Source organism: Ascidia mentula, chromosome 9 (assembly GCF_947561715.1).
Source record: "Ascidia mentula chromosome 9, kaAscMent1.1, whole genome shotgun sequence".
Classification (NCBI taxonomy): Eukaryota; Metazoa; Chordata; class Ascidiacea; order Phlebobranchia; family Ascidiidae; genus Ascidia; species Ascidia mentula.
The window spans coordinates 6,198,540-6,225,992 of NC_138574.1; the positions used below are offsets into that span (position 1 = coordinate 6,198,540).

A 27,453-nucleotide genomic window follows, 5' to 3' on the forward strand; every position below is an offset into this window, starting at 1 on the left:
TGGTGGTGGCTTTATTAATCACTAGGCAACCGATATTTATTTTTTAAATGGAACAATCTTTTTCATGTAACACTTCACCGATAAACAAAACCTTGGAAGTTGCTTTGAGTGCATAACGATATTTCCGGAAAACTTTAATGTACAACGTTCATCATAAAAAGCTTTTCAAAAAATAGACCGAAACGGAATAATATACACTACTTTGAAAAAAATCACGTCTGAACAGCGTTTCAGCACAGTTTGACTGGTACCGTATTTTACGGACCATTAAGCGCACCCGATTATAAGGCGCACTGTCAATAAATTGCTTTGATTAGTTTTTTGTTCATACATAAGGCGCACCGGGCTATAGAACGCAACGTATTTTAAGGAGTATGGGTTACCGTATAAAGCTCATTAAACAAAAACTTGTTACGTAATAAATGTAAGCAAGTCACAATAGTATGAATATCACAGTTGCTAGTTGCTTTTACCGTAGTTTATTGTGTAAGACGGTGGTTTATTTATAATAGTATCGGTACTGGTTTTGAGTGTAGGCAATAAAGCAGTACTTGATCCATACATTAGGCGCACCGGCTTATAAGGCGCACGATCAATTTATGAGGAAAAAAAAGGATTTAAGTTGCGCCTTATGGTCCGTAAAATACGGTAATTGGCAAATTCCTAAATGGCCAATTTGCTGTAAGCTGTAGCATGTTTTCATCAACTGAAAGCGAGATAACAACATTCGAATTATTTATTTCACATAAAATTTAATTTGCAGCACAGTGCATAATTATTTGTATAAATTGCGGTTGCTCGGGTGATTGGGAACAAGCGCCGATGTGAGAGCCGAAGCAAGTTTCGACTCAATCATTTCACGATAGTAGGCTTGTGCTGCTTCTCCACTGCCTGAAGCTGAACCAGGCGAGTTTCTATTCCGATGGGACTTGTTGGATATTTTAGATTGGGCTTGTATCTGATTATCTCTGAATAAACTCCTAACCATGCTGTCAATTTTATCTTCTAGCATCTCATCCATGGTGCTGCTGGTCCGCGAAAGAGAAATAGGCAATGGTGACTGCTGTGTAACTTCTCGTCTTCGCCCACTTTTCGAATAATATCGATCACGAGTGTGTTTGATTTTTTTTGAAGCGCTTCGTCTGGTAGTGTCATAATCAGAATGACAATCACTTATTTTTGACCGCCGAGCAGTACCAGGCGACTGAATGAAATCATCATCCCAAACTTAAAAAAGATTAACATTGGTTAAAATTTGTGCACAGCCCAGAATTGTGAAAAAACAATACGCAGAACAATACAAGGTATTGCATGACAAATCTCAGCTATCATTTTTATATCGATCAAAAAGGTCCAATGGCATCGTATTGCAGCCAAGATTGATAAGCTCGATTTTTGTATCTTGATTCGTTAGGTAAAAAGTGGTTGCGATCCAGCTTGGCTGTAAGATTTTAATTGCCGTATAAAGGCCAACTTAGCCTACTACTGAAACCTAATGCCACTAGCTTTATTTAGGGCTTAGTCAAAAGAAAAATATTTAAATGCGTAATATCAATTGGTAAATTAATGCAAAATATATTTTATTCGTAAATGTCATACACAATCCAAACATATTTTTCGCCAAATAACAAAAATAGATTAGTAGACATACGTTTTACTTCACATAAAAATAACTGCAGTTCATAAAGCAAAAAGTCTCTTCTGGCAATGCTAAACACTAAAGTTCCAAAGCGCACAAAACTCCTATGTACAAAAAAGAACAACGATAAGCAGCGTTTTTCACAGTTTTATGGGCTTGGAAACTTTATCTCGCTGTTGTTGCATATTTATGAAGTACCCCTTGGTCGAAAAATAAATAAATAGAGTTTTGCTGTGCCAGAAGAGCCGTTTTGTGTTGTGAACATCCACCTGAAGGCGTCAGTAACATATTGTAAATCACCATTGTAAAAGTCATCTTGAGAAGAAAAGCTTCTTAAATTTCCAGACACGGTTTGAAGCTCAGTGCAATGATCAGACGCCATACGATGGTAAGGTGAGGGAATATGTTTAATACTTTTCAACGATGAAGCCATCTAAATATTAGTAAGTGGCAGATTTATTCATATAGATACGCCGGTAAAAGAAAAGTCGTGAAAATTTACATTTGTATCCGTTTTCCACAAAAGCTGTGGAGAAGGAGCGGCTTTTGATCTTGGAAAAGTTCCGCTGCTAGGTACTGTCAACTCATTGGATGAAAATGAACCCTATAACACAGTAATAGAATATGTTGTTACATACGTATCCAAAAAGTAAAGGGTAATAAAATAGTTAAATGATATGTCACAGCCTTTTCATACTTTGACACCAATGCCTTCGTCGGTGAAGATGTCCAGCGCATTTTCATTATTCCCGCCAAACATAAAATTCTCCCCTCCAGGACCAAGATTTATACCCTGATACATATTTGCAGACCCATAATTGTTTAATTCCCATTTTGATTTTACTTCATCTTCTTCGACCTGTTTGTTTTCAGGTTCTTTACTGTCGTAATCGTCATGTTGAAATATTATTGGATAAGTATTTTCCGATGTACAGCTTTTTTTGGATTGTGGGGTGGGGAACATGACAAAGTCCTGTTTCAACGGCTTCGTGTCTCGCAGACGTGTTGTCTCTTTTTTGGGTCTTATTACTTTTTTGACTTTCGGTTGAAAATCATTCCCGTAAAATGAAGAATAAGCGTTGTCTATGAAGTCAGTGTCTTCATCCAACATTTCAGTGGACGACTTTGACGACTTACTCAAACTAGAATAAATATTATATAAGAATGAGTGAAAAAATCAAAAATCAAAAGTGTATGAATCACTAACTTCGAACTGCTCGTTGCTATGCTTTTCCAAGTTTCGTTTGAAGTGGGAAGCACTTTAGGCCCCATGACGCAAGATGTGCCTTGTATTCCTCCGTATGGATCATACGCCACGTCCCACTGGTATTTGTTAAGTTTTACTTCTGAAAATTGCGTTTCTTATTAAAAATAATGAATATTGAATTAGAACCAAACAAAGATTTTCGCCAGCTTTCATTCATATTTGAACAATGTCAACACCCTGCATAGAAACAGACTAATTGAGTATGAAAATAATTACTTCCTAGCGATTCCAGCAATGCACTGAGGACTGGGTTCGCAAAACCAACGTTTAAATAATTCACTTAGTTTGTAAACACATGCAAGTGACCTTCTTTGCTTGGACTTTTCTGCTTGCTTCCCCTACCCGATGAGGATGACCTGTGACTAAAATATTTTCGGTTATTGCAGTGGCAATTATCTTGACTGGAATGTCAGTTCTAATTACGAGATTGTTATAATTTTATATATGTACCTGTCTGTGCGAATGGAATGACGTTTCTGCAAAAACGAAAGATGCATAGCAAAGTTGCAGTAATATTTTATGCAATGGCATGTAAACTTAATGACCTAGCAAAGTTGCACTTACAGTTTTAATTAACGTATTAATAGACACCAACACACACAAAAAGTATTTGTTCATTAGTTCACGGAGCCAAAACCTTCCATCAAGATACAAACTTACAAGTCGTTCGCTTGCAATAGCTGACTGGATACTTTCAATAGATTTAGATGTCTTTCGTCGGACATATTCATCTACAACATACAAATGCACCATTTAGAAACCCTAGCTCTACCCTAGCACAGGAAAATGTTTAAACCCACTTGCATCAGTGCATTGAAAGGATTGTTCCATGTAAAAAGCTGCCGGATCAAATTCGTCGTTCTTCGGACTAAAATCAGCCACACTCCGCCTATTAACAAAGGTTTGTAAAATGCACATTTACTGATTATCAGTTTTAACATTATTTCCCGTTTAGTGTGAGTTATTGTAGGAGATATCTTTGTTTATAGAAACCTGGTTACGGCAGCGACAATGAATTCGGTGTTTGAGACGAGACAAGTATAACGCCGAGTATAATCAGCGAACCAACTAGCAATTATACTAGATTTTCTGGTTACCTTTGTTTCCATGTTCTACAATGAAAATACAATATAAATTGGGTGCCGTTTATTTCAAAATAGCACATAGTTACTAAAGTGTATGTAAGGGAAATATATTATTTTATTTATACTATAGTTTAGGTGTAGAAGACTGTTACTACCTTTTGTGTGAATCAATAATCTGCTTTCTTAATTCCTTGACGTATTGTTTATCGGGAGCAAAGGACAGTCGAACTTTTGGTGTGACAACGTTAGAATGTTGTAAGGAGTCACGAGAAGTCTCAGGCCAAACTATGGCATTTTCCCGATGTCGCTTCGATTTCATCAGGGAATTTACCTTTGATACACAATGGATGACATCAGTGCATGAGCGGAGAAATAGTCGCTGATAAATGTCTTGATTGAATGAAATAAATGCGTGATTTCACCTAGTATTGCATATATAGCTGTTAATTATGACACTAATTCATTTTTATCCCACATGGTGCTTAAATAGTTTACGTCGCTGTTTATTGGCTTGTTCAAATATATTGTCGTAGATATAAGAGCTGATCCCAACTATTTGGAGTCTGTTTGTGACGCGTTGTAACGGTATGTTCACAATTTCTCACCTTATGACGTAATGTTGAATACCAACTACCACTTTCTTTGTGAAGTGAAGAACTTCTTCGTGTTTCCTTTGTTTTGCGTGGAGTCTCATCTTCATCGATATTGTTGGCCAACGATCGCAACCACGCGTTATATTCCCTGGTAAGTGGACTTTCATGGGTGATAGCTACTCGACGACCGGATCGTTTATTAGCTTGAAAGAATTTGTTAGACTTCCCCGATGGACGGCGAACATCTGGACGCTTTTCAAGTGACTGATGAAGAGATCGAACCAGCTCAATGTTGCTTTGCGTACTTCCACGAACTTTTCTCTGTGTCGGGTAGGCATGTATCGCAGGTTTGCTTTTACTCACGTTCACTCCCATGTTCTTTTCAATATAAAAAAAACTCATGCAACCTGAATGTTGTTTAAGTACATACTAGATACTACAGTCTTTTTTCGTCGCTCTTCGTTCTTTCTGCTATACAAACTAGCACTACTTGCTACAGCATCTTGGAGAACGTTCCCCTTTGCACACCCAAGACTGACAGGCGACAACTAAATGATTTATAACGTACAACGAAGCTGTGACCATAGAGAACAGCGTTTTTTTCGGCGGCAACTACCATAGTATAATATTCCCAAATTCACGTAGTGGTCTTTTTTGTTGTTACTTAAAATGTTTCACGGGATATGCAAAGTTATAGACATATAAGTAAGCAGTGGCGAAATGAAACTAGATTGTTTGTATTGAATGAAAAACAACGAGTCACGTACATTGTCCACAAAGTAAAATATATAAGATATGTGAGAAATTACTTCGTTTTGTCTGGGTACCAAGCGATGTGAAACAAATACTTTCATTTTCGTTTACAAACTTTTGCAAGAAATTCATTTAAACATATTTAATAACACAAAATGACGTTTCGAGAATATGACCCAACACAAAAATGTAATTATTATAGCTATTTGCGAAGGTAGTCCGCCGTTTGTAAAATCCACGAACTAAAATTTCAAAGTACAGCGATCTGCCACGGTTCAGTGAACATATGTGTAACCCGTCCCTCGCACACACGCGATGAGATCAGCCTTGGGCTTTGAATGGAAGAGGGGCCGCCGCTGTGCGCATTCTGTTCAGCACTGGTGATTGAGGAACTAGTTCGGGTGTTGTTTTAGGTTGTTGTAAAGCGACAGGTTGACAGCAATGTTGTGTTATTTTCTGCGTCATTGTTTTCATATCGACTTTCAATAATTTTGAGATTTGAGCCTTTCAGACTGTCACAGTCACTCAAACGGCTGACTGGTAATTTCCTAGTTTTCAATTACAAAATACTTCAAACGTGTGTGACCGCTGGTCGGTATGCGACTGTTTATATGGTACTTGATATATAGTTGCAGTAAGTATACCAAGAATGCCAGTGCCATGCGGTTGCTTATTTGTTGGCAAAACTAAAATCTTTTAGGGAATCTTTTAAAATGTTGCAATTTAGTTAGATTTCAAGTCTTCGGTGGCCGGGACTTCCCCTGGGACATGCTATAATGAGTTAAAACAGGCACGTCACTTTTGCAGAAAGCGACTATAATAATTAATCTTTGCACAGGAATTCCGCCCAACAATGCAAACTCTAGAACTTTCGTATGACATCATGAATATTAGTCACCAACTGCACCGATAAAACCGGATACGTCTGCAGAACACTGCAAATAGCTTTATGTATTCTACGCATTCGTTACAATATATTCATGCATAAATTTCATGGAGTAAACTGCAGCTACAAATTTGTCCATCAAGACGGCCTTTTAACGTGGCGAAGGGTACAAAATAAGTACTTACAAAATCATATTAATACCGCCGTACTTGACATCCTATATTCTGCCGTTACTACTTATGTAGGTGCGCTAAAGAAGCTTCGAGCAAACGTTAATCAGTTAATCAGTAATCGTGTGTTGTTTGCTTACATGGCTGCTATCAGAACGGTAAACAGTATTTTATGTGTTCAAAAAGCATATTTGTGCGTTACAGTTACTAAATACTCTTTCCCTATAACTTTCATTTCTGTCCGAACTGACGAATAATAATGGCGGACGAGCTTGCAAAAGGAATAGTTGAAATAGCTTTGGAATCTTGTCATGGAACTGTGGTTCCTTTCTCAGGGTTTAATGCCGAAGCAGACGCCCAGGCGTTGAGGAAAGCAATGAAAGGATTGGGTATATGTTTTGCGTTTGTTGATGCATCTGATTTGTTGATGTATTTTGCCCATTTTCGCAATATATGTGCTTTTCTACAGGCACAAACGAGAAGACCATTATTGAAATTGCTGCGGGCCGTTCATCGAAACAACGCATGGAAACAAAGAAAACATACAAACAGGCCTTTGGCAGGGTATACTTGTTTGTTCTGCTTGCTGTATTTTCCAAATTAATTCTCTGTTGCCCTTCTAGGATTTGTTGGCCGATTTAAAATCAGAATTGGGTGGAAAATTTGAGGAGTTGGCTTTGGCTTTATTTACAGATCCTGCAATGTTCGACGTACAGTCTCTTTACGGAGCAATGAAAGGTCTTGGTACCAAAGAATCGGTGTGTAAAATGCTAATGATACAATTTGCAATATCGATGATACACTTAGCAACAAAATTCTGTTATTTTGTAGGTTCTTACCGAAATTCTAGCAACACGTAGCAACAGTCAAATAAAGGAGATTCGTGAACTATACAAGAAGCACCACAAAGTCGAATTAGAAAAAGCTCTCACCAGCGAAACAAGCGGTGACTTTCGACATCTGCTAGTCTCTTTCAATAACGTAAGCTGAAAATTTTAATGGGTTGAGTTACCTTAAGTGTTAAATGTGTTTGCGCAAATTTCCAGGCAGCTAGAGATGAATCTAATGATGTGAATTCTGCCAAAGCAGCCGCCGACGCTGAAGCATTGTACAAGGCCGGTGAGAAAAAGTTGGGAACAGATGAAGCTGTGTTCAACAGCATTATGTGCACAAGAAGCTACCCCCAATTACGTGCAACTTTCAGGGAATATTACAAGGTTTCTTTGGAATATTCCATGTTTTTTTTTGAAATTATGTTGTATTACTGCACAATGTTTTAAACTAAACATGTACGTAGATTGCAAAGAAAGACATCTTAAAATCGATTGAAAGCGAGTTTTCTGGGGATGCTGAAGATGCATTAAAAGCTGTCGTTATCATGGCTCGTTCTCCTGCAGTATATTTTGCTCAAGGACTTTACAAATCCATGAAGGGTGCAGGAACTAATGATTCTGCCTTGATAAGAATAGTAGTAACAAGAAGTGAGGTAACTTGACTCATTCGAATTGTCATAAACTAACGTATAGGTAAACTATAAATTTCATAATACACAGTACGCCTTTTATTACACAAAATGCCACATTACCGATTGACTTATTATTTATTTTCTGTATCAGATTGACATGGTGGAAATCAAGGAACAATTCCAAAAACTCTTCAAATCTCCTCTTTCGAAGTTTATTGCCGGTGACACAAGTGGAGATTATGAAAAGCTACTTCTTAAATTGGTCGGCAAATAAATCTCAAACCAAGCATAAAAAGTGCATTCGTAAAAGCTAATGAAAAGAGTGTCTTTCAATCTGCATACATAAATGAAATAACTAATTTCCTCCAACATTTTGCGCTTCGCTTTACAGAAGACCATGCCTTGTTTTCTCATGGATAGCTGTTTTTTTGTAAAAAGTAATTATTTTGCGCTTGCTGTGAATGTTTTTGTACCAATGTAATTGTACATAACACAAAACCACTGTATAACAGTAAATGAAGGGTTGTAATACACAACCATGCAACCGTATAATACATATGACATACAGAGCAAACCTTATTGTTATAACCAAATTATAACCTAATTCAGATTAAGAATATCGGTTTTAGAATCAGTTTACGAAACATGTATTTCGACTCATTGTGGGTTGCAATGGTCGATAATTGTCCTTCATTTCTAAGCCGCCTTCCATCTTAATGCTTCTTAACGTGTGGAACTGCAGTTAACACAAGACAGCGTTAAACACGTAAACAGTTTGCCAGCAAACACGCCTGTTACCTGAGACGCAGATAGTTCAACTGGGCGGGGATGAACCGTCCAGATAACGTTTTCAGTGCAGGGTGGATAAGGTAAGGATCCTACATATCTCACTCCCAGCCCGAGAATGTAATCAGACAAAAATCCCCGCGATGAAGTATCACTCAACAATCTAAAAAAACACGTTTACATTTTCTGTTGGTTATCGTGCAAACTAAGATTTCTGAAAATTTGCCTTGCGTTGCCGCAGGTCATTTTCTGAACTTTGAAATGCCGTATTTACCGAACTACAAAGTAAATTTACATGCCGGCGATGCAGAACTAAAATCTTATTTACTTGCTAAAAAACGAACAAAATGACAATGAAGAGATTAAGTAGACAAAGGTATTATTTAATGTTGGATTGCGTAACAATCTCATTGACATAGGTGCTCATACTTACGTTTGAATATAGTTTTCGGGTACTTGTATAGTAGACCTCGCTGCCACGTTAAGATGTGCGATGTTCACCAACAGTTTATCCCAGTTATGGTTATCTGTAGTTGCTCGTTCCTGTATTCAAGTGTTAATTAGGACAGACTAAAACGTTATAATGGACATATAATAAACAAGTATACTTACACTTAAAAAGAAAGCAAGGGCGTAGATTTTTCGGTTTGCAGCTGGTCTATGAAACACTTGAACCTACAGTTCAATATTAAATTAATTATAGCTTTTCTACAAGCAAACAATCAAGACCAGTCCTATGAAACGCGGGGCCCGATTAAAAATAATGATATAATACTTTGCCAAGGATATCACAATTAATGGATGTAAATTTTTTTCTTTATGGTAAACTGCTATTCCCCTTTATGAGCGTGGGGCCCGATTTGGTGAAAACGGTCAAATGTGTCAGAACCGGCCCTGCAACCAAGGTCTGTAGACTACCTCAGCGTCAAACTTTCTTTGACCAAAAGCATGTTCAGAACCCTTTCGTCGCGAGCTCCCGATGTGCAGCAAAATATGCGATATATAATGTTTTTCCTCTCCGTATTTGAACGTGGTTGTCCATTTTTCCTTTGCTGCTAATCTAACTACAACATATAAATTTTTAATAAGTTGGTTTGACAGATCAAGCAAAGCAAAAATAAAACAAATTGAATTGAAAATAGTATCATGGTAAAGTTGTGAACATTAATTACAACACATATTTTTCTTACTATAACGCCCAGTGTTAGTAATGGTCAGTCTAACGGTCCGTGCATTGTTCCAGCCTCTTACAATGCCAACAGAATCTTCGCACTTCTTTAGCAGAGAAGGAAACTTTAATGAGATTGGAGATTGCATGCGACCGCCACAGGCTGGATATTTTTGTACCCAATCTTTAGGTTGTACTGTAATTCAAACAATTTTACATATAATGTTTTTAGGTTTTACTTACAGCCTCTTTTACTTACAGCCGTGGTCGTTGTTGTTGTAAGACCAAATTCTTTGAGTTGAAATATCTGTGTGAAAAAAGGGACATGTTAACGCAAAGAAAACGCAATATAGTGTTTCAAAATTCAATTTCTCATAACTTATAACTAGGCCTACCTCTTTCACAAATGTAGTAAATTGTGTTGTGGCATGGAATATCAACCCATCTTCCCAACGAGTAGTTTTCATAATTAGTATCTTTAATCAACAGGTTGGCACAATCCTGTGTTTTCCAACCTTGACTTGGTTCGTATTTTCCCCAATTGTTATAACCACTCTAAAAATGTTTAGCTTAGCCTACAGAGGCAGTTAATGTTGTTTTTATTCGTATACTTGGCCCAGTGCAACACGAGTATCATCTGACCACATCCAAATTCCTTCTTGATTTAAATCATCGGCTCCAATATAATAGCCTGCAACAAACGGATTAACTCCTTTCCATGTCGATGCTGCGTAGTTTCCTCGTGTGGAAACCATTTCTTCTATGCAGTGTTGCTTTGAACTACTCTGCAGGGCAAAAGTGCTGGCTAGGGCAATTTAGCGAGAAATTTAGGACAAAAAATGGCAGTTAAATCATGCATTTATAACTTATTTTTGCATTACATTTTGCCAGAGATATGATTACTGGTATAAATACAATATGTGCACATCATACCGATATAGTAACAAGTCTTCCTGTCATTCCGCTTAACCACGCCCTCCCCCACATTTTACATTTGTCTCTTGCCTCGTAGTAAGTTGTTTTCTCGTTGAAAAGTCGTATCTCTTTACTGTCATACAGCACATAGGTCTTTTCACTGCAATCCGACGAAAAAGAAAGCCCTACAGGAAAACAGGGTCATGTAAGAACTTGCCCGTAAACAGGGTCAAACTTTACTCAGCAATAATTCAATCCACTAACCCAAGGTTGCGAGAAATGAGACAATAAACTGCCCGTAAACCCAATATACTGACATGTTGAACGCCTTAAGAGATTGAAAGGAACGTTCGAAATATTTATAGTTATATATACAGATGCTGTATACTGCAAAGAGTACGTGTTGTTTGCTTGCTTTTAAAAGACAATGAAACAATTGGACCAAAAACCTAAATGTGCATCCGAACAACCCAATTAGCCTGCTCGTGATTGCATGTTGCGACGTAAATAAATTAGTGTCTGTCGGTATGAAGAAATGCCTTATTCTACTTCTAGGTATTTAAATGCACCCTTACGTTTGGATACCAACAGAGAAAGACGTTCGTAGAAAATGCCTCCTGCAAGATAAACAACAGTCAAATGTTTACGATTGCACTTTCAGTGACTAGGATAAAGGGTGGCATAATTTTGTTTTCTTTTGTCGGGTAGCTTTGCCGTTTTCAGTATAATGACTGTAATGATAAAAAAACGAGGATAACAGTTTACCAAAGTGAAGAAATTCGTTTTCAAACTCCAAACAACTGAAAAGGGTAATTTTTATTGCCCCTTTTTTTTGTTCTTTTTTGGTTCTGAGTCCTGGATAGGCTACATCACCTAAAAAGGTCTTTTTTAATAAACCACGCATTTTCTGCGCCCTGTCTTCACTGCAATCGAATCTGCAAGCCCTTTGCGCCGGCGTTATCTTTTTGATGTAAGCAATAGGCGGAAATCCCGGGGTCGCAGAGACTTGTCCAACTCATAATTAGGTTGGTGGGGTCATAATATGATTTATCCTTCCCCCAAAAATCATAATTGGACTAATGACTGTTTGGTGTAGTTTTATTGACAATTAAACACAGTAAAAAATGGTTGTCAGCAGAATAATTTACGCGGATCTCCGCCACTGAAGCTAACTTGTGCTGAAAGAGATTAGTGGACGAACAAACGTCAGAGGTGAAATTGCTCATGCGAAACATGCGGCGAGTTTTGGAGTTGTCTTCAATCACCACCCTCATTCTGGCAGAATTCTGGCAGAATAATTTTGCAAATTTGCCACATTTTGCAAGGTACAACAGGCACTTACTCAAAAATTGGTTTCTTTTGGATTAGAATCAAATTACAGAGATGAGCAAGCATTTCAAACCTCAAAAAACATTTAAACAAATTTTTTCGCAGCTGTATCAATCAAAAAAATCGCGAATGAAAAAAATCGCCTGGTTTTGCGATTCAGCATAATGGCGGCATGCAAAAAACTTCCCTAATACAAAGAATTCTGCTCGGCGTTCTTGCAATAGGTGCCAATATTGACCAACATCACGAGCACGGAAATTTAATGCTCTACCACATGCAATTAACAAATTTGAAATTAAGGTGCCGGATGACCTTCAAATCGCCCATCGAAGACGACCCGCTTTTTGCGAATCAGCAGCATAATGGCGTAATGTCGGCATGCGAAAAACTTCCCTATTAAAACAATTCTGCTCGGCGTTCTTGCAATAGGTGCCAATATTGACCAACATCACGAGAACGGAAATTTAATGCTCTACCACATGCAATTAACAAATTTGAAATTAAGGTGCCGGATGACCTTCAAATCGCCCATCGAAGACGACCCGCTTTTTGCGAATCAGCAGCATAATGGCGTAATGTCGGCATGCGAAAAACTTCCCTATTAAACAATTCTGCTCGGCGTTCTTGCAATAGGTGCCAATATAAGATTCAATTTTGTGCTTCATCCCCTTGAACATTTTGATGGTTTTTCAACTAAACTTTTCACAGCACCCTGCACCAAACGTCTGACTGACTGAGAAGAGCAAAAAAATGCACTAAAACTGCACCAAACACGCTGAAAATCGCCCTGGCTACACCACGTGACTTCTTGCTCATTAAACAGAAAATTGACCCCAATGCATCACCGGTTGCCTTGTGACGAAACTGAGATTCTCTATGACGCAGGAGTACAAGACGGGCATTCCCCGCGGGCAAAACTATTTTAATAGAATTGCTAATATGCGGTCTTTAGTCCTATTTTGATAAAATAAAGTTTGGTCCTGGCATTGAAATTCGTTTTGGTCGAAGATTGCCTTTCTTTCTGTTTGTCCCTTATGACGCAATGACTTTGATGTGGACATATTTCACGCGTTATCGTTTGACTGTACTGTTGCATTCTATTAGGATTTGATCTCAGATACCGAAGGGTTTATCAACTCGTATGGATTCGTGGTACCTAACATGAAAATTTTATTAACCCCTCTCCTATTATCTCCTGACTCCCCTACCAATGACACATTTGCAGGAATTTGTCAGGTGTAGTATGAACTACACTACATTTTCAATTTTATTTTCCCTCAAAAGTAACCATCACAATTCAACTTTTCCTTTTTTTTCGAACTGAATACGACCTGCACAGAAAATAGAGCATATTTTTTTTACAGTATTTTGTCACAGAAATCAATTATGCAACACATGTCACAGGATAAACAGTAAATACATATGTTTGTGTGTATTGGAAAAAATAGTATTTAGCGTTATATATGTCACATATCTCTAAAATTTGTTGCCATTTTATCCAAAGAGCACATGAAAAAGAAATGTAGAAAGCAATCCATCATCTAAACATGTAGCAAAAATGTTTTGTATTTGTTTACACCAAGGGTGTACAAACTGCAGTCCGCAAATCAACATTTTGTAGCATGTCGAAGGCTGCTACGTGGCCCGGCCCCGGAAGTCAACAAATACAATTTTTTACAAATAAAGTTGTGTATTATTGCCAAGTTTGCTGATATGTGCAAATGTACATGATTGAACACATGTTGTACTTGCATACTGCCAAAGTTATAAATTTAGAAGGCTTATTGGTCAATATGGTCAAATTTGGTCAATATTGGCACCTATTGCAAGAACGCCGAGCAGAATTGTTTTAATAGGGAAGTTTTTCGCATGCCGACATTACGCCATTATGCTGCTGATTCGCAAAAAGCGGGTCGTCTTCGATGGGCGATTTGAAGGTCATCCGGCACCTTAATTTCAAATTTGTTGATTGCATGTGGTAGAGCATTAAATTTCCGTTCTCGTGATGTTGGTCAATATTGGCACCTATTGCAAGAACGCCGAGCAGAATTCTTTGTATTAGGGAAGTTTTTTGCATGCCGCCATTATGCTGAATCGCAAAACCAGGCGATTTTTTTTCATTCGCGATTTTTTTGATTGATACAGCTGCCGAAAAATTTGTTTAAATGTTTTTTGAGGTTTGAAATGCTTGCTCATCTCTGTAATTTGATTCTTATCCAAAAGAAACCAATTTTTGAGTAAATGCCTGTTGTACCTTGCAAAATGTGGCAAATTTGCAAAATTATTCTGCCAGAATTCTGCCAGAATGAGGGTGGTCTTCAATCAATCCAGCTGTCCGGTGACTTGAATTAAACCAGCGTTTGAAGACTGCATTTTCCCACAACTGTTGTTATATACACGAAGGATTGGAATGGTATCAACGCAACTTTCGGATTCATTTGTCAATGACATATTGGATAATCTTGATGACATTGGGTCAGTCTTATGTGTGTTCCTAATTTAACTGAATGCCACGATGCCAGTATGATTGGCCTGGGAAAACCAAAAATTTATTAGACGTTACCGACGTAATGCAAAACGAATTAGTACATAATTTGTGACAAGAGGTAACTAAAACCTGGATTTGGGACTGACAAGTGGTATTATTTGGATTCTACTCTAGAAACAATTTTACATTCCAAATGAATAATTTTTTGTGGATAGTGTTTAACATGTCATCAAATAAAACATGTGCCTATCAAAACTAGTTCATTCCAATTACAGTGGTGGTTTTTAATAAAATTTTTGTTGCAGCCATGTACCTGAATCCTATGATGGTAAACAAATCTATGATATGTGCCAAGAAGGACTGAACAGCGTAGCATTTACACAGCTTGTTTCTTGTTTGACATCTGAACTACGACTCTTTTATAACATCACCGAAAATGTCAATGCGATTAAAGGTAAATTCTTATTTAAACTGTCAATTTTGTTTTACTTTTTATGTAAATCAGTAAGAATATGGTAAAAATTAATGTGTGAACTAATATATGTGAGTAAGCCAGTTAAAAAACAATGTGGGTAAAATTAACATTCTACTTCTAAAATAAAAAGAGAGCTGTGTATAAGACTTTTATTGTAAATTAATAAGTAGGCAATCAATGATACATAATTAAATTTAAAAAAATTGCAAGCATGTTGTTGTTCTGGTCAAAAACTAATTTTTTGCAGATGAAATGGATTCAGAGAACTTCCTCTTTGAAATTAGTGGGTTTTTGAAAGAGTATGGTTGTCCATATTCTTCACTTACAACAAGAGATCCCACTCAACGACTTGGCACCAGTTTAGAATGTGCTACATTATTGTGTATGTCACTTTGAATATATATGAAGTTAAAGACATGATTAAAAACCTTGTGTTTTAGTGTTCTTGACATCCGAACTGCAAGCAGCAAAGATGTATTTTTTTGCAAATCCTATGGCAATCACACCAAACTCAGTAAAAATATTATTTTCAGCAAATGAAACAATTTTTGGACAATTTTTTGTGTCTGTTCCAGGTGAATGAGGAAAAGAATGCCCTTTTTGATTGCATGAAATCAATATGCTTAGTATTAAAAATGACAAAACCCCCAGATGATATTGAAATATCCAGATTTTTTACTGGGATTTCAACGAAGGTATGTTTTTTCTTCAAGAAAAACTTTACATTGTAAAAGAAAGCAACCAATACTTTTTAGGTGACTACGACACTTAAGACAACAAACATTTCACTGAGCACACCAATTATAAAACAACAACTTGGCCCCATGCATTTTGAAAAACTTCAGGCAATTAATGAAGCACTTTGCCTAGAGTATGAAACACGAAGGTCCATGTTGTTAAAACGGCTTGATGTTACAATAGCTTCATTTAATTGGTCAGAAAAGGCAAAGGTTTGTGATTAATATTAAACAAAATGCAATACTAAATTTCCTATGTGTTAAAATTTTGTTAATAATTTTGTCAGAAAAATATTGATGACATTGCAACAGCTTACCAGAAAAAACGCCATTGTTTGACTCCCAAGTCGTCTGTTTGTATAGCAGCATTACTTGCAGCAAGAGAAGGTAAAAATTATCAAGCTTTAGTTAGTATGTCCTAAAATTTTGTTGCACTCAGATCTATCTCAAATATACAAAACATCATCTGGAAGCACAAGGCATCAATGTGCCATAAATAAAATAAAAATTGGAAAGGTATGAACCCAATGTGACATTTTGTTTTTGTTTTTTCTAATCATATAAAATTTAAAGGTGCCTGATCGTGGTGGCCGACCGAACGAAGCAGAACCACCTCCACCAGAAATGCCATCATGGCAAAAACGCCAAGATGATGGTAGTTCTAGTAAGTAATGTGTAAATATGTCGTTCATTGTCAAACTGACCACCTTTTTGCAGGAAGAGGTGGGTATAGAGGAGGAAAGGGTGATCACCAAAAACACCAAAATAATTTTAAGTCCAGTAGAGGTACAAAAACTTATCATTAGTTTGTATGTATTTTGTAAAACATACCCTTTTTTCAACAGGCAATCAGCGTCCCACAAGTGGTAGAGGCTCATTTCAGCAAGGAAGAGGTAGAAATATATTCTCACGACCTAAACATGTCATTTGCTAAACCCTTTTGGTATTGTGTAGATTACTGTCAGGTTTACTTTTTGGCAAGAATAAAAAAAAAACATTGTCAGTCATTAACTAATTTTTGCATGTGATTGGTATTTAACTACAAGAGCTTTCAGAGTACACTAACAAGCATTTTTTGTATAGATGGAGGCCAAAGCAGGTGGGGCAGGGGAAAAGGTGGTGGTTCCATGGGTCAAGGTGGAGGTGGATCTTTTAATCAAGTTTATGGTCATGGTGGACAATCATTTGGAAGGGATGGCTTTAAAGGCAGTCAAGTTTATACAAGCTAGCCATGTTTATGAACTTTGATTTCTTATTTATAAGCAAAGTGGATCCAATAATGTGATTTCCTATGAAGTATAGGGACATCTACATGTTCCCAAAGTGTTTGCTATTCTGTAAGTTGCAAGTTAAGATAAGTGGTAATTCAGTTTCACTCAGGCCCAAAATACACTACTTGTCATATTTTGATATTTTTGAAACAACTTGTAACATACTTGCCTGAACTTGTGGCTTTGTAGTTGGTTATAGTGGCTGTTTGCTAAACCCTAGAAAGTGCTGGTGTATTATGTAAAAATCTCAAACAATGTGGTTACTGCAGAATTGCACAATTGCCTTGCACCAGTTATCCATGTGCAATTTCTCTAAAGCCGAACACTGTATCGAAGGTAGCAAACTAAGTGTTTCAAAACTATGTGCACTATTTGTGACAGTACAAGTTGTATCATTGAAACTGTCCTTTTTTTCAGTTGTTAAAAGTTAAAGGTTAGTGTAAAAGTATACATTGATATTTATTGCATTAATGTATTTATTTTGGACATGACAATTCTACAAATATTGCTGAAACCTGAAAGTAACGATGTGGTGCGTACATTGCAATTCTTTAGTAAATAATATTATTCCCAGGTTTGTTATGGATGTGTGAAAGGGACGTACACTGATTCTTTTTTAAAAGTTACTTCTAAGTAGAATTTAAGATTGTAAACGTATTGTTGTTTCAAAAAGGTTTATTTTGTTATTCTCTCATCAGCGATTTTTAAATTTGATTTGACAAAGTCTGAAATGCTCTTTTGTATTTGCACAACGATGTCACCATTGAAATTATGAAAAGCAGTACACATAGTCGCTTGACACAGTAGTTTTAAAGTTAACCGACTAATCAATTCTTGAACTAGCATATTTTAAAAACGAGTTATTTTACGTTTTCTCACTTTCCTTCTCATTCCCTGATTCAAGGTCGTAAATCATTACGTCATCTTGAGATGTTGATCCGTCCGAAGTTTTCTTTGGCATTTGTTCGGTATCATCATCTTGCGCGTCTTGCGTTACCTCGTTTGCAAAAACAACACTCAACTGATCAACATTTGACACTTGTCTTTCGCGTTTGCGAATCAACGCTTCTATGCATTTGCTTCTTTTCCCGCTTGTCTTTCCCTTTAACTTATTGCTTTGCTTTTTATCTGGTAAGTCAGTCGCAGCGGACTTTACAGTTACTCTGTTATTATTGTTTCTGTTAACAGACGATTCTTGACGTTTTGTCAACATTGACGTGATTTGCTGCAAGGATTCTTCCATTTTCGTCATCCGATCATTCAGCTTTTGCATTCCAGTTTGCAAGTCGCGCCTTGAGCTATTCACACTGGATACAATGCGTTCAGAGCCAACCGAAAGATCCTGCATCGTAACAGCATCCGAAGAGTCAGTGATAGCTTTCTGTGCATTACCTTTCTCTTGACTGGAGGCATCAGGCCCAGCTTTGGAATCCGAGTCAGTTTTATTATTTTCAGTGGTCTTTTTTTTGCCATTGTTGTTTGCAATTCTATGCCGAGCTCTATACCTGTCTTTAAACCTAACAATATTGATTAGATTTACCACGTGTGGCCTAATAGTAACCATATAAAAGGTTGGTGAAACATCACTAGCAAAATCTACCTTCTGAATAGTTGGCGAACTGGATGATCATCTGGAAAATTTCCTTCCCAAGTTGGATCGTTTTTTCGTTTTTCAGCTTCTTCTTTCTCTTTCTGTATGTCCGAAATTTTGCGGAACAGATACTGCAATAAGATACAAGGCTTGTCAATGACAGAAACCTACTCTAATAGAAACACATATATACCATTAAGTATAGGCTATATGTGGCAACTTAAATTATATAAAAACGCTTATACCATAATTCCTATGGCTGCTACTATTTAAATCATCCCATAATATCAAGGACTTTGACCAAATGCCTTACCCTTTTTCGAAGATTAAAAGTTAAAACCATTTTGCGACTAAAGGAGGCTGCAAATGATTGGTAAAAGTTCAAAACGCGTAGAAGTGCGTCACGCTTGATTGAGTGAAGGTCACAGTACGTCAATGCCCGAACGTGAGATGCTGATTGGCCAATCGTGTTGTGGTCATAAAAGGCGTCCCCAAACACATCGCCTTTACCTACACATTAAATGTTATATGGGAACATATTGATTTTTGTAAATGCTTTTCATACTAAGAATCGCAACCACTTCGTCGTCTTGGATGACTTCAAGCGAACCAGATATGACGAAGTTCAGGGCATCAACGCTCTCCCCTTTGTGGTAAATCATATCACCTGGTGCATTGTGAGTAGTAGTGAACTCAATTGCAAGCGCACGAAGGCAACTGTCGCTAGCTAACCTGTACACAAAGTTCACAATAACGTATCACGGAGCAATTTAAAACTAACGTATAACTATATACTTACCGGAATGCAGCGTGCTTGTTAAATACTTTGCGATTTAAATGAACGCATATATCTGCTTTCATGTCTTTTGGGCAATAATTTAAAACCTGCAAAGCACAAAGGAAGATTGTCCGAAGCTAGAAATGAAATAAATTCCATGTGACACAGAATATTTTGTAATAAATTATAAAATTTCTTATGCATAAAACACACAACTTGTTTTTGACTCGGCTTAAAGAAGTATATAACTAACATATGACTGTTGTCCAGTTGACATTTGTTTTGGTTCGCCCAAGTCAATGACTTTTTGCTGGAATAAATGATAAAAAGAGCCAGGGTAAATAAGGGTTAATTGAGAAAATTATTTGTTTTTGCCGAACTTCTGATTATGACCAATATCTGGCTGCCATACCAACCTCATTTATAAGCTTATTTACCCCTATAAAAGATTCTACTAGTGAATAATGATCATGTAAACAGAATCAGCATACCAATCGTTAACAATTGAAAAAATGGAATCTTGTCAACGTATTGGGTTTTTCTAAAAACGTCGCAATCACCGAATATCCACCTTTTGAGTGTCTATTCCCTTGCTCATTGACCATGTAGAGACGATGTAATCCATAATACGATCGCTCAAGCCTTCGGGAATCTGATAAAGCTTAAGGAACTCACGAACGCTGTTGAGCATGTCGTGATATCGATTGGTATCCGCGTACATTTGTTGTATGATAGTTGTCACGTTACCGAAGATAGTAGCATAAAGCAAAGCTGTCAAACAGAAAGTGCAACTTAACTTGGCACTATTAAAAAAATAACGAAGGCATTTGTTTGATAGGCCTACAATAGTCATTTTTAAAAAATATAAAAATCGTTGTATTGCATTACAAAATCTTTCTTTCGCATTACTCATTACCCCCGAAAATAAGCATTATCACGCAAAATATCTGCTCATTCTCCGTGTTTCCTGCCACATTTCCAAAACCGACCGAAGTAAGACTGGTCATGGTAAAATACAAAGCTGCGATGTAACATTCTTGTAGCGATGGCCCACCACGAATGTCTTCTCCATCTAAAATCATAAATTACAATAAATATCACCATAAGCATGTTATTAAAGGTGACATTTTTTATTCACCCAAATAAAATGGCTTGTTCGTCGTTTTTCCTAACATAACCAACCAGTTGTGTTGAATAATTGTGCCGTTATTTGCTATGTTTCCTGAACCAATACTGTACCATATGCAAGCCAACCAATGACCAGAAAGTCCAAAAAAACACACCTACAAATAGAAAAATAGTGTGACTTTGCAACGAGCTGCGCACTGTCAAAATTCATTTGTTACCAGCAAAACAAGCATTGCTCCTCCATATTCTATGTAGTGATCCAACTTTCTTGCAACACGTCCCAACCTCAATAAACGAGCAACTTTTAAACTGCTGAATAAGCTGCTAATTCCCTGCAACATGAACAAACTTCTTAATCAACACCATTTTTTTATCGGTGCGTATTTTTAGGTTACATATCTTATTGTTTAAAGTTAAAATTCAACCAAGAGCTACAAATGTATTGAATTTATTTGCAATTCAAAGCCTAAATGCCATTTGTCTCATTTTACTAAACGTTTGAAGCAATTTGAAAAAGTGTTCGAAACGTGAAATATTGATGCTGTTGCTTATCGACCCAGAGTGGTTTGGTGCTGTGTGACCTTTCCTGAGGCTTTGAGTTAAGAGTTCTACACAATTCAACGTCATTCCATGCAGTTTACCTCATCAGTAAATCCATCAGTTTGCGAAAATAGGAAATTCACCATATCGTAAGGCAAACACGAAAGGAGATCAATTACGAACCAACTCTTTATGTAATTCATTCGTATCACTTTCGGATCAGATATAACTTCTCCGCCAGGTCCCACGTATGTCGTGTGGAAATTTATCACAATATCCATAAGAAATATAAAATCCTGCCAAAACATTTGAGCTCAAGTACGCGGTATTAAAAAGTAAGTTATATGGTCAGCTGGAACAGTCCAGTGCTACACAGCACTGTGCAATTTTCTAGGTTTGGCAGTGCTACAAAAATGAAACGAAAGACAAACTGTGTGACGAGTCTATTAAATATTAATAATGTTCTAGCGCGAAAAGGCAAACTACATCCAAATGGGCTATGGCATTTCATTTCTAACTAACGATGTTTATCTTGGCAATTTTTTTCCAGATCCATAAATGTGCGACAATCTTTGTATAAAAGTAGTTAAATATAAAAAATGCCATGTGTTACCAAATAGTAAACCAAATTTCCGAGTGAGTACTTACAACTGAACTATCGGAAAGCAACCAAATCGCTCTTCTATCTTTTACTTGAAAAGAAACATTGTATGGCACAATTACAGCGGTGTAGAAAGTAAGAATTAAAATGAACCAATCCCACATGGTTTTACACATGGAATAATGCAAAATGATATGGGACGGAGTTTTTGGAGCTTCATGGTGATACTTTGGCAACATTTCAGGACCAAGGCTGAACATCTGTAAAAGTTAATATTGTCATCTCGAAAAGCCAATAAAACTGCAGTAAAATATATTTACTTTAATATGTTACAAAAAACTAAAAATGAACAAATACAGTATCTTCTAAGTAAAAAAGTCAAAACGATTGTGAGGAAACCCTATTTGCAAATGAATTACATTCAAACAAACTAAACCAGGGAAATGTGCTTGCTGTGCACGACCCAAAGGGTTATGGATCCATTCTGGAAAGTTTAAAGACCAAAATGTGGTCAATAATAAACAGGATGGTACTAGTTGGTCTTTATCTATAAGTTTTTTTTAGGACGTAAACCAATTTTTCGCTAACTGATACCCCAGAAATTCACCACCCTTGTTTTTAAATTACATTGTTTATTTCGGCTATGACCGGGAAGTATTTAAAAATATAGCTGTGGTTACTTCTAATGATATACTGTTTCGATCTCAGCTGTTGTAGGGAAAATTGGGTCAATATCCTGAAAGTACATATTAAAAAACTTACTTCAGTTATTTTGTTTTTCTTTTCTGTTGTTTCTGCGTTTGTGGTTAATTCTTCCTCAATAATAATTTCCTGGGTTTGTTTTAGGCTTCTCACAAAGTTTGTAAATCTGCTGGAACCCACTACATCGCATAATTATTTTCAAAACGTGCGAAAAGTATATTACTTCGATGACAAATTAAATATGGCGTTAGACGTGACGCCAAGTCAACTGCTAAATATGGAAATAATTTTTACAAAATTTTGGTTACGTTTCGGGGAAGCTCCCTGCAGTGGATTTTTTAAATGAGAGATGTCTTTAAAAGTGAGAAGGAACAATACTGTGCATTCGACGTCATTTTTTATCGGAGCCACTTGAATTAAGAACCACGACGGCGTTCCTACAAAAACGTTAAAATTACAATCAAGTAAACAATACATTGTCAATGCACCGATTAAATATTTACCTTTCTTATCGTAAAGCAATAATTCGAATCTGCAAGGAATTTGTTTCTCGAGCCCTTCGCGAAATTTTTCAACAGTTGCTATGCTTGTGAGGTGGCCGTGCATAAATTCGCAGACACATGAATGGGTCATCATTTCGGCACGTGATATTCCAGTTACTTGACAAAAACCTTCGTTGGCGTAAACGATCGGCCAGTCCCATATTTGTGAGTTGGCAAGCAAGAAGTTACTCCCTGTTAAAATAATGTAAATTCCAGTATTTCATTAATATTAACCAAATGTTTTTTTGATATATTTTTTGTTTATTTAGGATAATACTATTACATTATTATGCTATTCACAGGGACAACACTTTGTACCGTTATTTTATTATTTAATTCACGGTTTTATGTTAGATTGGTGTCAATCAGCTACGTAGACCATAACCCTATGAAATCGCATTAATTCCGCGATTTTTAACATCTGTCGGGCTCTCTTATAGCTCTGCCCCGAGAACCGATAAAGCAGCTACACTTTGCGTAATATTTTCTTGGAAGGTGTTGATGGTGAAATAAAATATTAATAACATAACCATAAAGAATCAATTTACCACAAAGCAAAGTAATTTATAACAGTCACTTTCGTTTTTCTGCACTTGTTAGTCAACAAATATTTCATCACTTTTATAGTTTTTGTTTATATTTTAATAACAACGCGGTTGTTTCTAACAATATCGTTGTATACCGTACATGCTAGTAGCTTATTTGTGCATTGTCACAGTAAAATTCTCTAATATTTGGCGCATATATTTTTAAACAAATGATAAAAATTGCAAAACAAATGCTTTTCTGACTAAATGTATGAATACTTACGAGATTCAAACTGATTTGTCTTTCTTATTATATTCTCCAAAAATGTATTTTGTGGGGCAACCAGGCCCCGTTTTGATCCAGCCGGCATTTCTGTAAAACCTACAGCATGTCCATCTAACACTAAACAACTGTAGACTATTCACCTTTTTGACTATTACCTGTCAATAAACAAAGAATAGTTAAACTCCAGAAATCGTTTACCACTCCCAATCTCTATCTAGTTTGTGTAGCATTATACTGAGGCGATAACCGTCCACTGTTTTACAATCACATATGGGGTCCGCCCGCGGCCTTGGGGATTAATTTCATCTGGTGGTATTTTTCAAGCACCAGCTTTTAATCTCCAATCGTTGTTATTGCTCCTTGAATGCAGCTTTTGTTTTCAGTCCGCTTTTCGACAGAGATTAGTGCGGTCGAAAATGCAACATTGCCTTTTACAAAAAATCATTTTATCACCATTACATATTTTTTTACCTCAAGAGCTCGTAATGGAGTCAGTAAAATCGATCCACCACTTTTTGCCATCGTAAGAAAATACTGCATTCAGAAATTATCCTTAACACAGACTGTAAGCAAACTTTATTGTGCGTGTCATCCCACTGCATAAGCTTGACGACTAATAACACACTTTTTAAGAAACAAATAATTTTGTAAGTTAAACTTCTTCAGTTCGCCACCAAAACCTAAATTCTACAAACACTGCAACAGTATTATAAGTTAAACATATTGACGCACGGCGAGGGGCAAAAAGCTGGTGGTCTATTAATAATTAAAGACAGTGCATCTCGTGAGCGATATTTCATGCAAGCGACAAGACCCCGCAATCGGCGACACTATTTCCTTGAAGTAGGGCTACTGTCTTGTGCTACAGATAGTGTTGTCGGCGCCTTTTACCATTCGTAAGTCCGTTTGTCAGGTTTCAACTTCGTCTTTATTCCTTTCAATTTAGTGTGTTCCCAATGAGGCAGAAACGCTTATAAATATTTTTTCTAACAAAAATGTGTGAGGACACTTTAACCAGAAATATCTGGATTTTCCAAGCAATAGTTTTTTTTGTGGCATATGGCTATAGCAAAACTTGCATGCTTTTCCAAAGTTGTTTATAAGTTAAGGGGTTAAACTAATCTTTGAATATTAGGTACTGTAATTTGTGTTGTTTAGAGTTCCTGGGAGATCCCACTCCAAAAGCTTTGTCCGATAACTTTTATCAAAGCATGTTCATGAATTATACGGGAATACGCAAAACAAATTGAACAAATGTTTTTATTTTTTTCACGATATCGGTTCAAACTTTAGCAAAAAACACGCATTCATCTTATTTTGCAGGCATTTTCGGATGGGAAGAAACCTTCTTGCCTTTATCATCGAAAACGAATTATCAGGATTTTCTTCTAATCCTAATTAGTGATATAACATTATCCGTGCCGATGATGACATATAAGTAACTGTTGAGAGAAGTTAGAAGTTTTTGAGTAAGTGAAAAGACACTTGTATGACACAGGTTTTAATCACACACAATACAAGACACACATTAGTGTAAAGAGTGGTTCTCAAATTAGGCAATCTTAGTCTGCTCGAATGAGTGCCAAAATAGTTGCGTGCAACAACCTATCCTGCAAGTCATTGCTACTTTCTCGTACTTACAAAACACCCTCTTCAAAAAAAAAACAAGATCTTGAACGCACTTTTCAAAGTTCGAAAATCAATAGTCGAATACACAAATCGTAACGGAAAATACGCTGAACATGTTTTACGCATACCATTTTCCAACCAAAATCGTCAGCCTGTGCTGTGGGATGCGAATTGCAAACAACGTCAGTTAAGTGATGAAAAAATGACATTTGATGTAAGCCCATATAATACTTCAATTATATTGGCAATCTCCAAGACATATTCATATTCGTTTATTGAGAAGTATGTAATCTGAAAATGTTCATTGTGGCAGAGGTATTGTTCTGGGATCACTCATTCCTGATTCCTGAAGATTTTTGATAAGTTGTGTCAGCCAACGTTTTGTGGTATTATCTTCTTTAAGGACAGCTACAAATGTTGTGTCTTTAAGTTGATCAGGCAAGCATTGTCGCAAGGCTTCTTTTGCTCTAATAACAAATAAAAGTTGCAAAAACAAACTTGATTGATATTCCTAAAACAAAATGTTACCTAGGATTATCAGAAAGACGCAAGTAACAACGAACCACATGTTTCAACAGCCTAGCAGATGGATCTTTTGAAAGGGCAAGCACCATTTTCCCCTAATAAATATGAATATTGACAAACAACCTTAATTAGTGGATATAGCCAAGTAAATGATAACAAACATACAAGAATCATAGCAACATGTGAAAATCTTTCATAGGTTTGACAAATATAACCAAGTCCTGTATCATCAAGTAGAATTTTTTGCAGAATAAAAGTTGCTACCTGCAAAAAATATAAAAATTATAAGATTGTATGTTTTTAAATGTTTCAAAGTTACAGTTTTTGAAAGTTCGCTTCCAGACTCCATGATTCGAAGACATAACGGAATTATTTCAGTTGTGAGGAGAAATGTTATTACTTCCTGCTCATCAGTTTTCACCAAAGCACCTTAAAATATGAAAATATTAGAAGCAAACTACACACAAAATCTATTATCAATACCTATGACACCTAAACTTGTCAAACGCAAGTATTCGAATGGACGAGTTTTGCTTGTTGTATGAAGAAAAGGGTACAAAAATAACGGAATATGGGCTGACAAAAATGCAGTCCTGGTTTCTGGATGTGATGCAACACATTGTAGTAAGGCTAAAGCATTGCAAACCCTATAAACCAAAATGAGAAAATCTTACTTTTAGAATCTATCTATAACTAATATTTATACACACTACAACATATATCACATAATGTCAAAACCTGTTTGACTGATGTCCATTAAGTGAAGGAGGGTTAATAGATGGATAGATGTTGACTATTTCCTAGAAAAACACATTTTTTTATCAGCTAATTTCTACATTGCAAAGGCTGCAGAGTATGGCAGCTGCATGCGCAAGTTTCTCTTAAATTTTTTTTATTACATACAAGTTGTTTTTGAGTGCATGCGAAAATTTTTTGGTATGCAAATGTCTAAACATAAGACAATTAACAGAAAGCACCAAAGACGATTATAGTTTTCGCTGCATGCGATCTTAGAGGTCGTGCATACACACACATGAAAAGATTTAGTCCGGCATGCCCAAAATCTTGTCAGGAACTGCCATATTCTGCAGACTGGCTGCCTTGCAATGAAAAATGAAACACTGTTCACAACATAAATTGCTAGGCACACAACTGTATATGTCCTACTTTTTTGTTGAGCAAGGACTTTAAACAAAAAGAATCTACTAGAAATTATAGCAAAACATTAAAAAATACCTGTAAAAGTGCAGCAATTGTTCCAAAAGAATGCCATAACATAGGAGCAAGATCTTGGACGGTTTCTCGCTTTTTGCTGAGCTCCAGCAAGGCGGTATCTCGAGTTTCCAAACTAGACAAGTCATTTATCCATTGGTATATTTTTTCTCTGTCGACACCAGCCATGGTATTACTTTAATCAACTTAGGTGGTTTATGACTGAGAACTCAATACCACCAACATTGCAACTAAATCGCATTATGGAAGCCACACTTACGCATACCTATGAGGTCGTTTTTCACATATGAGAATAAAACATATCCTTTGTAGGCACAAATTATTCTATAAATTTATGTAAAAAT

At 36.6% G+C, this 27,453-nt stretch overlaps 6 protein-coding genes across 6 annotated transcripts; 2 read left to right on the forward strand and 4 right to left on the reverse strand.

Moving 5' to 3' along the window:
• Window positions 1-775: 775 nt before the first annotated feature.
• On the reverse strand, window positions 776-4,959 carry LOC145914455 (uncharacterized). Its single transcript, XM_083002285.1, has 9 exons — window positions 4,597-4,959; window positions 4,147-4,322; window positions 3,707-3,795; window positions 3,452-3,637; window positions 2,847-2,985; window positions 2,337-2,781; window positions 2,142-2,243; window positions 1,940-2,072; window positions 776-1,227 (listed from the first exon to the last, which is right to left on the reverse strand). Exons 1-9 carry the CDS (start codon window positions 4,957-4,959, stop codon window positions 776-778), a joined length of 2,085 nt encoding a protein of 694 aa, XP_082858411.1.
• A 1,635-nt stretch (window positions 4,960-6,594) lies between these two features.
• On the forward strand, window positions 6,595-8,433 carry LOC145913428 (annexin A7-like). The gene is made up of 7 exons (XM_083001079.1): window positions 6,595-6,782; window positions 6,863-6,957; window positions 7,017-7,151; window positions 7,225-7,374; window positions 7,440-7,610; window positions 7,691-7,879; window positions 8,010-8,433. The coding sequence occupies exons 1-7, from the start codon at window positions 6,653-6,655 to the stop codon at window positions 8,130-8,132; spliced, it is 993 nt and encodes a 330-aa protein (XP_082857205.1). The 5' UTR covers window positions 6,595-6,652; the 3' UTR covers window positions 8,133-8,433.
• A 56-nt stretch (window positions 8,434-8,489) lies between these two features.
• LOC145914456 (carbonic anhydrase 6-like) lies at window positions 8,490-11,046 on the reverse strand. The gene is made up of 11 exons (XM_083002286.1): window positions 10,992-11,046; window positions 10,746-10,912; window positions 10,424-10,597; window positions 10,208-10,367; window positions 10,072-10,119; window positions 9,835-10,008; window positions 9,563-9,708; window positions 9,257-9,319; window positions 9,078-9,187; window positions 8,657-8,807; window positions 8,490-8,594 (listed from the first exon to the last, which is right to left on the reverse strand). The coding sequence occupies exons 1-11, from the start codon at window positions 11,044-11,046 to the stop codon at window positions 8,490-8,492; spliced, it is 1,353 nt and encodes a 450-aa protein (XP_082858412.1).
• Window positions 11,047-14,368: 3,322 nt separating this feature from the next.
• On the forward strand, window positions 14,369-17,595 carry LOC145913487 (protein FAM98A-like). Its single transcript, XM_083001167.1, has 12 exons — window positions 14,369-14,531; window positions 14,850-14,998; window positions 15,267-15,401; window positions 15,460-15,533; window positions 15,595-15,714; window positions 15,775-15,969; window positions 16,044-16,143; window positions 16,196-16,272; window positions 16,330-16,420; window positions 16,474-16,542; window positions 16,602-16,649; window positions 16,840-17,595. Exons 1-12 carry the CDS (start codon window positions 14,467-14,469, stop codon window positions 16,983-16,985), a joined length of 1,269 nt encoding a protein of 422 aa, XP_082857293.1. The 5' UTR covers window positions 14,369-14,466; the 3' UTR covers window positions 16,986-17,595.
• Window positions 17,596-17,892: 297 nt separating this feature from the next.
• LOC145913418 (voltage-gated delayed rectifier potassium channel KCNH5-like) lies at window positions 17,893-23,807 on the reverse strand. The gene is given in 14 exon segments (XM_083001068.1): window positions 17,893-18,544; window positions 18,628-18,749; window positions 18,932-19,128; window positions 19,184-19,350; window positions 19,418-19,503; window positions 19,968-20,167; window positions 20,313-20,679; window positions 20,743-20,856; window positions 21,166-21,360; window positions 21,713-21,925; window positions 22,428-22,546; window positions 22,676-22,804; window positions 22,871-23,101; window positions 23,720-23,807. Coding segments are annotated over 14 exon segments (2,880 nt in total).
• A 1,169-nt stretch (window positions 23,808-24,976) lies between these two features.
• LOC145913262 (CCR4-NOT transcription complex subunit 9) lies at window positions 24,977-27,343 on the reverse strand. Its single transcript, XM_083000858.1, has 7 exons — window positions 27,113-27,343; window positions 26,615-26,676; window positions 26,360-26,523; window positions 26,196-26,305; window positions 26,042-26,140; window positions 25,880-25,971; window positions 24,977-25,818 (listed from the first exon to the last, which is right to left on the reverse strand). The coding sequence occupies exons 1-7, from the start codon at window positions 27,275-27,277 to the stop codon at window positions 25,653-25,655; spliced, it is 858 nt and encodes a 285-aa protein (XP_082856984.1). The 5' UTR covers window positions 27,278-27,343; the 3' UTR covers window positions 24,977-25,652.
• Between the last annotated feature and the right edge of the window lie 110 nt (window positions 27,344-27,453).

Excerpts from the sequence above, each read along its gene's own strand:
- LOC145914455 (XM_083002285.1), bottom strand. The coding sequence starts at position 4,959 with ATGGGAGTGAACGTGAGTAAAAGCAAACCTGCGATACATGCCTACCCG. Across the intron at positions 3,638-3,706 it reads CTTTCAATGCACTGATGCAA|ATGAATATGTCCGACGAAAG; the intron begins GTGGGTTTAAAC and ends TGTATGTTGTAG. Across the intron at positions 1,228-1,939 it reads TCAAGATGACTTTTACAATG|TTTGGGATGATGATTTCATT; the intron begins GTGATTTACAAT and ends ATCTTTTTTAAG.
- LOC145913428 (XM_083001079.1), top strand. The coding sequence starts at position 6,653 with ATGGCGGACGAGCTTGCAAAAGGAATAGTTGAAATAGCTTTGGAATCT. Across the intron at positions 7,152-7,224 it reads GTCTTGGTACCAAAGAATCG|GTTCTTACCGAAATTCTAGC; the intron begins GTGTGTAAAATG and ends GTTATTTTGTAG. Across the intron at positions 7,611-7,690 it reads CTTTCAGGGAATATTACAAG|ATTGCAAAGAAAGACATCTT; the intron begins GTTTCTTTGGAA and ends ACATGTACGTAG.
- LOC145914456 (XM_083002286.1), bottom strand. The coding sequence starts at position 11,046 with ATGTCAGTATATTGGGTTTACGGGCAGTTTATTGTCTCATTTCTCGCA. Across the intron at positions 10,368-10,423 it reads CTCGTGTTGCACTGGGCCAA|AGTGGTTATAACAATTGGGG; the intron begins GTATACGAATAA and ends AAACATTTTTAG. Across the intron at positions 9,188-9,256 it reads CCCTTGCTTTCTTTTTAAGT|GAACGAGCAACTACAGATAA; the intron begins GTAAGTATACTT and ends ACTTGAATACAG.
- LOC145913487 (XM_083001167.1), top strand. The coding sequence starts at position 14,467 with ATGGTATCAACGCAACTTTCGGATTCATTTGTCAATGACATATTGGAT. Across the intron at positions 15,970-16,043 it reads ATTGGTCAGAAAAGGCAAAG|AAAAATATTGATGACATTGC; the intron begins GTTTGTGATTAA and ends TAATTTTGTCAG. Across the intron at positions 16,650-16,839 it reads CTCATTTCAGCAAGGAAGAG|ATGGAGGCCAAAGCAGGTGG; the intron begins GTAGAAATATAT and ends TTTTTTGTATAG.
- LOC145913262 (XM_083000858.1), bottom strand. The coding sequence starts at position 27,277 with ATGGCTGGTGTCGACAGAGAAAAAATATACCAATGGATAAATGACTTG. Across the intron at positions 26,524-26,614 it reads AATGGACATCAGTCAAACAG|GGTTTGCAATGCTTTAGCCT; the intron begins GTTTTGACATTA and ends TTTGGTTTATAG. Across the intron at positions 26,306-26,359 it reads GACAAGTTTAGGTGTCATAG|GTGCTTTGGTGAAAACTGAT; the intron begins GTATTGATAATA and ends TCATATTTTAAG.